This window comes from Sarcophilus harrisii, chromosome 1, assembly GCF_902635505.1.
Source record: "Sarcophilus harrisii chromosome 1, mSarHar1.11, whole genome shotgun sequence".
NCBI classification, from domain to species: Eukaryota; Metazoa; Chordata; class Mammalia; order Dasyuromorphia; family Dasyuridae; genus Sarcophilus; species Sarcophilus harrisii.
Genome location: NC_045426.1, coordinates 228631577 through 228644382, shown reverse-complemented (window position 1 = coordinate 228644382; position 12806 = coordinate 228631577). Strand labels below are relative to the sequence as shown.

The 12806-nt window shown below is 33.3% G+C and overlaps 1 protein-coding gene across 3 annotated transcripts in view; it reads left to right on the top strand.

Moving 5' to 3' along the window:
- DAPK1 (death associated protein kinase 1) overlaps nucleotides 1–12806 on the top strand; it is a 228293-nt gene that overhangs the window by 146005 nt on the left and 69482 nt on the right. For all 3 annotated transcript variants that reach the window (XM_031937794.1, XM_031937789.1, XM_031937801.1), the window contains 8 exons: nucleotides 5086–5224; nucleotides 5911–6040; nucleotides 6223–6271; nucleotides 6358–6384; nucleotides 6903–7055; nucleotides 7647–7692; nucleotides 8926–9015; nucleotides 10983–11075. In XM_031937794.1, the coding sequence (XP_031793654.1) occupies nucleotides 5086–5224; nucleotides 5911–6040; nucleotides 6223–6271; nucleotides 6358–6384; nucleotides 6903–7055; nucleotides 7647–7692; nucleotides 8926–9015; nucleotides 10983–11075 (727 nt within the window). The remainder of the gene's footprint in view (nucleotides 1–5085; nucleotides 5225–5910; nucleotides 6041–6222; nucleotides 6272–6357; nucleotides 6385–6902; nucleotides 7056–7646; nucleotides 7693–8925; nucleotides 9016–10982; nucleotides 11076–12806) is intronic.

Below are 12806 nucleotides of genomic sequence, written 5' to 3'. Positions count from 1 at the left end.
TCCATGGAGAGGTAAGAAGACAATTCATTTCAGACATAAAGAACCACCAGTACAAAAGAATAGAGACCCATGATGGAATGCAACATTTAAAAATCATAGGTAAGACAGATGGCACAGTAAATAGGCACAGACCTAGAATCAGTAGGACCTGAATTCAAAACTGGCCTCAGAGACTTATTAGCTACGTGGGCTCAGGCAAATCACTTAACCCTCTTTGTCTCAGTTTCCTCATCTGTAAGATGAGCTGGAGAAGGAAATGACAAATTATTCCAGTATCTTGACCAAGAAAAGCCCAAATAAGGTCATGAAGTAACTAATTGGATAAAATAATAAAAAAAAAAAAGGCTAGTTTGATTAGATCACAAAGTATATGAGGGGGAATAGTGTACAATAAAGTCAAAAAGATAGATTGGCATCAGACTTGAAGAGTTTAAAAAGCAAGAGCAGTTATATTTTATTCTGGACTCACTAGAGTTTAGTGAGGTAGATAGTGGCATAGAGCCACACTTAAGGAAAATTACTTAGGTGAATACATTACTGAGGGAAAATATCAGAGGTGTGAAAAACCAACTAGGAAGCTGTACCAATTAATATAAGTGTGAAGTGATGAAGGTGATAGCTAAGTGAGCAAAGAGTAAAGGTCAAAAGGTATTGAAGTGGAGAAATCTGGCAGCTCATTTAGATATATGGATTGAGGGAAAGCAAGAAATTAAGGTTAACGTCAAGGTTATAAATCTGGAATACTGGAAGAAAGGTAATGACTTTCAAAGCAAAAGGGAAGTTGGAAGAAGGGAGAGGTTTTGGAGGGAAAGAAAATTAGTTCCATTTTGGACATGTTAAGTTTGAGATGTCTCCAGGATATCAAGTTTGAAATGTCCAATAGTCAATTGGTGACGTAGGATTGAGTCTCTAAAGAGAAACTTGGGAATAGATATATAGATCTGAATCATCTGCATGAAAATGATAATTAAACCCAGGGGACAGAATGATGTTACCAAGAATGAGAATATAGAGGAAGAAGAGAAGAAGGATATAGGACAGAGTGTTGGGGAATGCATATAATTAGGGAGCATGGTAAGGATTATAAGCCTGTAAACAAAATAAAGACGCATTGGTCAGTTGGGTAAGAGGACTAGGAGAGTGTAATTTTAAAACAACTCAAAGAATAGAGAATATCTAGGAGGAAAAAATGGTCAGTAGTGTCATATGCAATTTCAGATGAGTGAGTCAGAAACTAGATTGCAATTAGTTAAGGAGTATGTGAAAGGAATTGAAGCAGAGAGAGTAGAGACAGCTTTTTCGGGGAGCTTGGTTGACAAAAGGTGAGTGTCAGCTTTAGGGGTTGAGAGTGGGTTTGTTGTTGTTTGTCTTTAAGGATGGAAGAGAGAGTCATGGGTTGAAGGCAGCAGAAAAGAAATCACCAAATCTGTGTTGGTCTTGACAAAAAGAAAGGCTGTTTCACTCTTAGATTCTAAGAAAGAAAAGGGTAGAATAGGGTATAATGTCATTGACTTTTAGGTGCAAGAAAAATGTGAGAAGAGGGAGTTTATGTCAAATGGCTTCAATTTTCAAAGAAAACAAAGTATCAAGGTTCTAACTAAGGGTTTGGAATGGGAGAGAAGGAATTATAGAATGCTTTAAAAAGGAAGAGAATTAATGTTTGGAATTGCTTCTTTGAGAAGTGACATAGGGAATCAATTAGAAGATAATAAAAGGATTGCCTTTCTGCAGTGACAGCCCAGTTGACATTGGATAGTATGACTTTATAATGTACTTATTCAGCATGGTTGGATGCTCTAATCAGCAACTGGCAAATGGGTCCTCTCCTGAGCTAATAAAATTAAGAAGAGATGAAGAGTTCTTCATAGAACAAAGGGATAAAGAAATTCCGGGCAGAGGACAGTGTAGAGTTAAGATATAGAATATTAGGGGAGAATGGAAAGAGAGGAAAAAAAGTCAGACTCAGAGTAATGGTCCGAGAAACTAATGAAACATTGGAGTTCTCAATAAAGGTGAGAAATAAGTTAGGAAGAGTGAAAGTTATAGAGAGATGGTTTAGTCAAATGAACGAAAGGAGGTTTTTATTTGAGGAAGTATGGATGACAGTGGATAATGTGGATAATAGTATCTGAGCATCCATAGGCATGACTGAGGTATAGTATTTTCCTTACTAACAAGCTAACACTCTTCTGCTTCCTGTTTGTCTTGCTAGTCATGTATTAATCATCTACTGTCTAGAGGAACAAATTATCCCTAACCCTCCCTCCAATTCTTTCCTCATTCTCTTCAACTCTGCCCCAATCATTCCCCATTCCAATTATGCCCATCTCTTTCACTATGACTTCTGGAATCCTTATTTCATAATGAATAAATTTCCCTTCATCTTAGACATCTTTTTTCTCTCCCTTCTTCCATCTACTAGTGTTCATTGAGAGCTAGCTAGCTTTCCCTTGAATACATCTTCCCAATGATATCCCCAGCAATAGCATTTCCTATTCCCACACTCCCTAATATACTGGTCTTTAAAGGAAAATTGCAATACTCCTTTCCCATTACTGCTGCTTCCTATATTACTGACTCATCAATCTTACCTCCTATGAAAGCCACTCAATCAAAATTCTAGATCCAATACAGACCATGATAGCTGATGTGTACTGAATCTTTCTCCAGGTGTTTAGCAGTTGGCTTATCATTTTCTCTTTTCAACTCTTGTCCTTAAACCAGGAGTCTTCAATATTCACATTGATGCTCTCTCTAACTCCTTAATCTTCCAATTCCTCATTAACCCACCTGGTGATTCTCATTTGTCTCATCTGTAAATGATGGGATTTGAATATCTACTCTCCAAGCTTCCTTACTACTTTAAATTTCAAGTGTGAGCTACAAATGATTCAAGGATCCTTGACTTTATCAATTTAAATAATTTTTTCTATTTACATGGTTCATAACATTTTTCCATGCTAATTAACAAAGCAATTAATTGCAATCACAAAAATAAAAATTCATCATCTGATTTGCCAAGCCTCTTATGATGAGCCTTACCACACTTAACTAGGCTTTCCCTTGGAGGAGAGACAAATAATTTGTTACTAGGCCTATAAGCCTTTTCAGTTTGGTAGGCAGCAGCACATCTCAAATAAAGAATTATATGGGAGTAATGGTATGAACAATATTACTCAGACATTTTAGATATCCCTACAAGGAGAATATGAAAAGAGACCATAGTGTAATAGGTGGATTCTCTATGGCAAGTTTATGGAGGAGAGAGATGAAAGGATGGACTAGAAGGATCTATTGCAATCTGTATCCCTGAATAGGATGTACACCTTAATGAGATCACACATACCTAGCGTATTACCAGTCTTATCCTAGCTTGTGTACTTTTACCATACCTTTTAAGAATCTAATCTTACTTTTCTGTCATGATGAGGCATTGGAGATTAGAGTTAGATTTTAATAAAGATTCACATTCACACAGTTCTGATTCTATTCATTTACTATCCTAGATGTCGGTATTGCTGCTCCTACCATCCTACATCTAGTGGTCATTTCCTCTTTCATCTCCTCTCCTTAACACATTTACTATTATACCCAATGTGTTGCAGAAACAACATCAGTGAAAGGATGCATTTATTAAGCTCCCTCTCTCCCCATGCTTAATATTGTGCTATGTCCTGAGGATACAAAAAAAGACCAAAAGAAAAAAAAATCCCTGCTTTCAAGAAGTTCAAAGTTTAATGGGGGAAAACAACATGCAAAGAGTTAATGTTCAAACAGGATATGGACAGGATGAATTATAGGTGATCACAAAGGTCAGGAACTAACATTAAAGGGGTATTAGGAAAGGTTTCTTTTAAAAGACAGGATTTTAGCTGGGATTGGAAGAGGCCATTGATTAAAGATAACCAGAATCGGGTAGTTTAGCCTCTGGTATAGTTGAGTAGCCTCTTTTCTAGAAGTGCTGAACTCACTAGCTTCTAGTTTCATATCAGTTTTTAGAACAGTTGGTAAAGTGGAAAAGACTCATTTTTGAACATCTTTAAATAACAAGGTAAACTTTTCAGGAAGAAAGATATAATCAAAACATATACAAACACGCATACATATATATATATATAATCATTTTATACTACATAAGGGGAGAACTCAAAATCTGGAATTCAGTTTTAAGAAAGCTATTCCCCTCCCCTTTTAAATTAATAAGCACCAATATCTATACAAGTACAATCAATTAGAGGTTACACAACCACACTCAATATTTGTCTTCCTTAATAAAAAGGCAATTTACTTAATATGTACTTTTTCTTAACTACAGTTCAATTGTGGTTTTATTTCTCTGTGTAGTTAAACTACAAAGATTATTTTTAAATATTGATTAGTTTTACTCTTCTGAAGAGTTTCCTATTATACATATTTTCAGGTCATCATCTTAAATACTGGAGAAGAAGACATACCATAAATCATGCCACAAAATTAGTTTATATTTTGCATCCAAGATTTAATATGGTTTTTAAAAATTAGAATTATTTTTTTAATAATTTAATCTTTCTCTTCTCCCTGTTAGAAAAGACAGTTCCATTTTAATAGAACTGCCTCCAAAATACTCTGAATCATAACATGATCAATGATGTAAAATACAAATCTAAAAGTATTTATGACTTCTTGAATATTGGCTTTATTAAGGCATTTTTCAATATTTTGCAACTCTTTATGACCCCATTTTGGAGTTTTCTTGGCAAAGATATTAGAGTGATTTGCTTTTGCCTTTTCTAGATGATTTTACAAATAAGGAAACTGAGGCCAATAGGATTAAATGAATTGTCCGGGTTCACATAGCTAATAAGTGTCGGAAGCCAGATTTGAGCTCATCAAGATAATATTTCCTCAATACCTGCACAGTGTTCTATCTACCATGCTCCCGAGCTGCCCACATTGCCCCATATTGGCTTCCCTGATTCTTAATTCTTTAATTTTTTTTCTAGATTTAGAATTTGAACTGTCAGATATGTGACTGAAAGAAGCCAAGCAAAAGATAAATTGATGTCACTTCAGAATATCCATCAATAACACTTTTCTTTCTCACAGTGTTGCAGGTGGAGAACTCTTTGACTTTTTAGCTGAAAAAGAATCTTTGACTGAAGAAGAAGCTACCGAATTTCTCAAACAAATCCTTAATGGTGTTTACTACCTCCATTCCCAGCACATTGCTCACTTTGATCTGAAGGTATGTTGCTATGTATAAAGCAAAATATAGTTCTTTTTTAAAAAATATTTTATTGGTATTTTAGAAAATTAACAGTTCAAGGAAAGCTATGGGTATAACAGATTTCACTTAACTTAATAAATGGAATTGCCAAGTGAAATAAAAAATATTTTTAAAATACATAATATAGCAGTCTCTCACCTTCTTTGTGGGAAGTGTTGTGACTTCATGGAAAGCAGTGATCATGTCTTATGCATCTTTGTGTTAAGTCTAGGATAGGTGCTTGCACATAGTAAGTACACAATACATATTAAATGAGGAAGTACTTTCAATTTGCCTATGAGCTTCTGACTTTTCCTTGAATAAAACCTGAAACCTGAAAGTTCCAAATACTTGCTTAGCTCAAGGTTACTTTAGATGTCACAGGAATTTCTTCCAACTATACACATGCCCATCCCAACCAAAGGTTATCACAGAATTGTGGTAACGTTTAGAACATGATGAGCCCAGGTTGAACTTTTCAATTAACTAACCAATCACAATAAACTTATCCTGCTTTCTGCAAGATACTGTGAGAAATATGAAGAAATATAAGAAATGATTCCAAACCTCAAAAGACCTTAGTTATTTTGGGAGAGGGTAAGAAGTATTTTGTAGCTATTTCCTCAGGATAATATATGATAGCTTTTAATTTTTCTTTTCAAAAGCCTGAAAACATAATGCTTCTGGATAGGAATGTCCCAAAACCTCGGATCAAGATAATTGACTTTGGCTTGGCACACAAAATTGACTTTGGAAATGAATTTAAAAATATCTTTGGGACCCCAGAGTTTGTTGGTGAGTGTGATGTTCCTGTAGGCATTAGATTATGGTAGAAGAATAACCATTTTTCCATGGCAATATTTCTCATCTTCTCTGATTTTAAGAGAATTATTTTAAACTGTTTCGAATTCACATAATAATATCAACCATTAGGTCACTTATTTCTGGAACTTAATATATCTTTGTTTTTTTCTTAGCTCCTGAAATAGTAAACTATGAACCTCTTGGTCTTGAGGCAGATATGTGGTAAGTAACCTTTCCATTATTCTACTTATTTTCTTATCTGTTTCACTACCTTCTGATGTATATATATATATTTTTTTCTTTCCTAGGAGCATTGGTGTAATAACCTATATTCTGTAAGTACCCAAGTTCACAAAATATAGGCTCATATTTTTCTTTGAAAACATGTTTATTTAGTGATCTTGAAATTTTGTTTATCCCATTTTGTTCATCTGACTTTGGTCATCCTACTTAATATTAAATGAAACAGGATCACACATATTCTGTTTCAATATATAATATTTACCTTTTGTTCATTAAATTTTTACTTCTAATTTTAAATATTAACTCAAAATTGTAACATCACAATGGATAAAAACTTTACTGTTGATCACTACTGAGAACATTTTTAAAGGGGGGTATTAGATGACAAGATTGTTCCAACTTGATTTTTTAAATGAATCTTTTGAATGAATCCAAGCTTTTGTCAGTTATAATTAACTATCATATAAAAAGTAATTATCTTCTAAAATGGTATTTCTACATACCAAGAAATAATTCTTTTCCACTCTTCCTTTATCAGGTAATAAAACAAAGTTTAGTGCACAACAAGGACTAATTGCAAATGTCCTATGTTCCATTTTTATTTTTACAGTCTTAGTGGTGCCTCACCATTCCTTGGTGATACAAAGCAAGAAACGTTGGCAAATGTATCTGCTGTGAACTATGAGTTTGAGGAAGAATTCTTCAGTAATACCAGTGCTTTAGCCAAAGACTTCATAAGAAGACTTCTAGTTAAGGACCCAAAGTAAGTATCTATTATCCCTGCCTGTACAGAGATGTATGTTAGCTTGTCATTTTGAGCATGGGTAAAAGTTTGAGCTTTATAGATATTAGCTACTTCTTTGTTGGCAAAAGGAAAATGTATTATGTGAAAAGCATTCAGAAAATGCACCATCTTCTACACAGGCACAAGCTTTCTTATCCTGCCTTGGCAAATGATTTGCAAATAGGCAAATGTAGTTTTCAGCATTTTTCTATACTGTGTAGACAGTACCTGAGAGTTTCTGTATATAGTTTGCCAAGCAGCTAGAACAATGGAGAGAGCACCAGGCCTGCAGTCAGAAAGACCTGAGTTCAAATGTGGCCCCACATAATTATATGTGACTCTAGGCAAGTCACTTTAAACCTCTTTGCTTCCATTTCCTCATCTATAAAATGAGCTAGAAAAAGAAATGTCAAATTTCTCCAATATTTTGACTATGAAAACTCCAAATGTAGAATCTCTAAGAGTCAGACATAACTGAGCAACAATAATGTGGTTTTTTTATGTTTACATTGAGACAATCTCATACTTGCCACTATGGTTCAAATATTTTTTTCCTCTTCCCCTCAAAAGGAAAAGAATGACAATTCAAGATAGTTTGCAACATCCTTGGATTAAGGTCAGTGTTATATGTTGTCATATTTTAAATTTTTTTCAGATTTTTAAAATCTTTAAGCTTATATATAAAACCTCAAGTTAATATTTTTTCTATTGCATATCCCCTGAGATTGCAGTTAAAATAATATATCCATTTCTCCAGATCCATATTTCTAAATTCAAATGAAAGCAATTAAAAGGGTGAAAAGCTCTTGGTATAGAGAAATGGTTCAAGGAATTAAGTGTGCTTAATTAATTTAGAGAAGAGAAAATGAAGGAAACATATCTTCATATATATGAAACTTTTTCATGTAGAATAGGGTATAGCTGTTTCTCATCAGGAGAAGATCATTGGAGGTGAATTTGGATCCAGTGAAAAGTGATCTAACAGTTGGAGTTGCCATAACTAGAAAATAGCTCATCCATGAAGAAAGTGACCTGTCATTATATTCTAAAGCAGTGGTTCTCAAAGTATGGTCTAGAGAATCCTGGTGATCTCTGAAACCCTTTTAGAGGGTCTACAAATTCAAAAATAGTTTTTATTTCCAATATAGTAAATGTCTATAAATATAATCCAGATAAACAAAAATGCTTTGAAGAGATCCTCAATAATTTTTAATAGGATAAAGATACTGAAAACAAAAGTTTGAGAACCACTGTTCTAAAGGATGTGTATGTGTATATATATATATATATATATATATATATATATATAATATACATTTTCTTTCACTAACGTACAAAAGATATAGATAACTATCTTTCAGAGATGCAAAAGGGATTTAGACACTGTATAGAAGATTTAGATAGCTTTTCCCTAAAGTACCTTAAAATATCAAATTATGTAATTCTATAAAATGAAAAAGTGTAACAGAAATGTTTAGAACATGAAACATTAGGTAACATTTTCCCCCTGTTAAAGTCATATAATTATAAAACTTCCTTATGATAAATTTTTCCACTTCCTGCATACACCCCCTAAATTTTATATTGGAATTCAATCTTATCATCATTGTCTTTTCCCATGTTAAAAGGATTCTTTTTTTTCCATCTAATATACTATGATAAACTTTTGTAAATGGCTCCCCAAGTTCCCTGTGCATTATCCCCAAACCATTCTTAAGTGTTTTAATAAGGTATATTATGTATGTGTCTATAGCCACTGAATAATATGAGAAAACAGAGAAGCTTGAGAATTATGAAGTAATGTAGGAGGAATTGTTATAAATTTTCTGATTTTTGATTCTCTGTTTAGCCTAAAGATAGTCAACAAGCACTAAGTAGGAAAGCATCTGCAGTAAATATGGAAAAATTCAAAAAGTTTGCAGCCCGAAAAAAATGGAAGGTAAGTATATTGCATAAAGTAGCAGCATTAATTATTTTTATTTTCAGTCTGAAATTCTATCCTATTTTATGTCGACAATGTGTAAAATTAAGTTATTTTATTTTATTGTTTAATGCTCTGCTGTTCCCCTCTGTTTTACAAAGAGTTTTTAAAGTGCTCAAGTTAAGATATTTAATCTCTTACTTTTAGTGGAATTTAATATAATTATCATATAAATTATTATTCATATAAAATTATATATTTTAAACAAACTCAAAATTAATCATAATGTTTCCTAGAACAGATAAATATCTGTCCATTTCCATTCATTTATTCATTAATTTAAGCAACATAATATTTAAATGAAGAATGTTTGGATGATTAGCTAAAAGTGTTCTTTTTTGTTTTTACAATTAATATTTTCTTTCCTGTTGGAAGGAAATATTAAAAAATTTCAGTACTGTCATAGGCAATTAGCCTCTCTTATTCTTTCAACCTATCTACCTCTTCATTTTGCTCTCCCTTTAAGGGAGAATATGAGGTATAATTGTTTTCATAAAAACTTTTGAGAGAAAAAGAGAATAAAAACTCTAAGTTAGCCTTCAGTTTCATACTATAACAAGAAGCATCTAGCAGGGGGCCAGTTCACTGGCCCTCAGACTGTTGGAGGGCTGGACTATAGTAAAAACAAAAACTTTGTTTTGTGGGCCTTTAAATAAAGAAACTTCATAGCCCTGGGTGAGGGGGATAAACGTCCTCACCTCCTGCATCTGGCCCGCGGGCCATATTTGAGGACCCCTGATCTAGAGTCAAGTCAAAAGTTAAGTATAATGGCCCCAACTCCAGGCTAGGTTTATATGATAAGAGATTTAGAATTGAAAGGAATATCAAAGGTAATCTAGCACAATCTCTGTTTTACAGAGCCTTTGCAGACTGTTTAGAGTCTCTCCTAGGTAGCAAAACTGGAATTCAAATGTATACCTTTTGCTTCCAAATCCAAACCTCTTTCTATTGAACTTAAAATGTGTTTCATTTTTGCATCCTTGAAGGAAATCCATGCTTAAGAAATCACCATTAAAGATATCAAGTGGATATTTTCAGAAGACATGTCTTCCATCCACCTTAATGAATCTCATCCTCATTTAGCATTGGTCCTCCTATCAAGGTTCAGAACTTACTAAGAATATCTAAATGTTTCACACACAAATCTATCATGTTGCTTCTGCTTCTGTTATTAAAATGTTAATATTTTTCTCTTACAAACCAAACAATTCTCCACCAAGAGGCAGTATACTACAATGGAATCAATTGAGGGATCTGAGTTCAAATTTCAACTACTTATTATTTATGTCACCTTGAGCATATCACTTAACCTGTGTGGGCCTCTATTTCCTCATCTGTAACATTAGGGGGTTGGACTTGATCATCTCTAAGAAGAGTCCCTTCAGACTCTAGATCAATGGTCCTATTTATTCTTTTCCTCTTTGTGAATAGATGATGGGTAAAATTTTGTAAATGCCTAGTTCACGCATTACATGATTCTGTCAAATAAAAAAGTATTATACAAATAGAAATATTGGGTAACATTTTTCCCTTGTTAAAGTCATATAATCATAAAGCTTCCTTACAATGAATTTGTCCACTTCTTTCATATACCTCCTAAATTTTATATTGGACTGTTTTTCCAACCCTATGATGGAATGAAATGCCAAGAAGAGAACCCTTTGTTGTAGCAGATATGTATCTGTAGTATTGTTTCCTAAGGGGATAAAATACTATTCATTTAATACTGATAGAATGTACTCCACCTAATCATGTTTCACAAACTCTTCCATGTGAGCAAAGTATTCATCTGCCAGCAATTTATAGTGTCGTTGGAGAAAGCTGTCTCAAAGTGCCCATAATTTACATGAATCTGAGCATTGTTACCTAAAATTTTCTTTCTTTGGTGTGTGTTTGTGTGTGTGTGTCTATGTATCTCTTCCAAGCAATCTGTTCGATTGATATCACTGTGCCAAAGATTATCCAGGTCCTTCTTATCTAGGAGTAACATGAGCGTCGCCAGAAGTGATGATACTCTGGTAAGCATGCATGTTGCCTTTCATATTGTCTCTTCTTAATATTATATGTATATGTATATTCATATATATAATATAGCTTATATTCCTCTGCAGCATGAAATAGTAAAGAATCTGAATACACTTAGTAATATGTTATTGTTTTAGCTCTTCTTGAGAAGAGACTGATAAAATATACTCTTTCACCTTTGCTTCCTTGTTATGGTTGATATTGCTCCTTCTTCCCCATCTCTTCTTTTGAAGAGAGCAGTTAAAGGAAGGAATTGATCCATTCTAAAAGGGCCTTATTGTTCCTGGCCATTTACAGCTACTAAAACGAGAGCTATCTGCATCCAGTGATAATATGGAATCTCATTATAAATAGTATTAGAGAAAGAGAAAGCGAGAAAACCACCACAGGGGAGAAAGGAATTGTAAGAGTAGCTGCTGTTATGCCCTAAAAGGAGTTATGAAGCTTTATTACCCAAGCATAATTGCCAAAGCTCCATTTGATTTATTAACAATGTACTCCCTGCCCAAAGGCCATTTACAGTGAATACAGATTTTTCCCCCCAATCCAAAATGAAAGCTAATCTCAGATTAACCCTACCATTAAGAATCTACACATCTGAGTTAGATGAGCCTTTCCCCTGATAGTCAACAACACGACTTTTTGTTAGATCTAGAGGGACAGGAACCCTTCCGATACAGATTTTTTCATGGGAACTGTCTTGCTCTGGCAACTTAATATTTTCATAAGTCCTGAATAGTATCCAGGAATTCCACCCCTGACTGAAATTCCCCCCTTACTCTTAAGCTTAACTAACCTGAAATGTTAAATATAGAGAATAGGATAAGGAGAAACATAAAATTAAAGAGAAGGAATTCAGAATAACAAATGATAGAATAAATGAGAACAAGTAATCTAAGATAAAGTGCTAATGAGTAAAATTTTATAGATTAAAATAATAGCTAGAGTTTTTAGATTAAGCATTGGCAAGGTTAATATTAGTTAACTAAAACAGAATATAGAACAAATATGTGATGTGTCATGTAAAACTATCTCCCCTTCAGAAATTCATTTCTTATTATGTTAGTTACAAGGAGTTTCCTTAAAAGTTGCATGTTCTTCCTCTTTTCTTTTCATCCCACATTTTCATTCCTATTCTATCTTTCCTTTTTCTCTTCTTCCTTTTCCTCAATTCTTCTTGCATTTCTCATATACAGATATTTTCTGTGGGGCAATTTTGATGACAATATAAAAATAGAAATGGTGGCATTTTTTAAAGTGTGCAATAACCAAGAGCTCACAAAATCAACTATGTTATAAACTTTATTCTTGTAATAAAATAAATAACCACATTATTAAAACCTACATGTGTTTTTTAAAGACTATAGATCAGAGATAACATAAAGAAGAATGATGTTTTTGGCATTTTGTGAAAAAAAAAAAACCCAAACCTATATTAGATGCATTTTTTTTCAGTGTTTATACATTTGGAAGACGTAGTCACAAATTTATAGATTCAAGTCTGAACATAGTTCATTTTGATTATTTTTTCAGATTTACTTTTCTGACAGTTTTTTTTAACAACTCATTCTTAGCCTAGCCTGACATACAACGGTATTAGAGATAGCACAAATTCATTTCAACTGAGATAATATATGTAAAGTGCTATATAAATGCTAGCCATTGTTGTCAATATTATTGTTAGTTGAAAATAGCTAATTAGGAAAACATTTTCAAATACATGA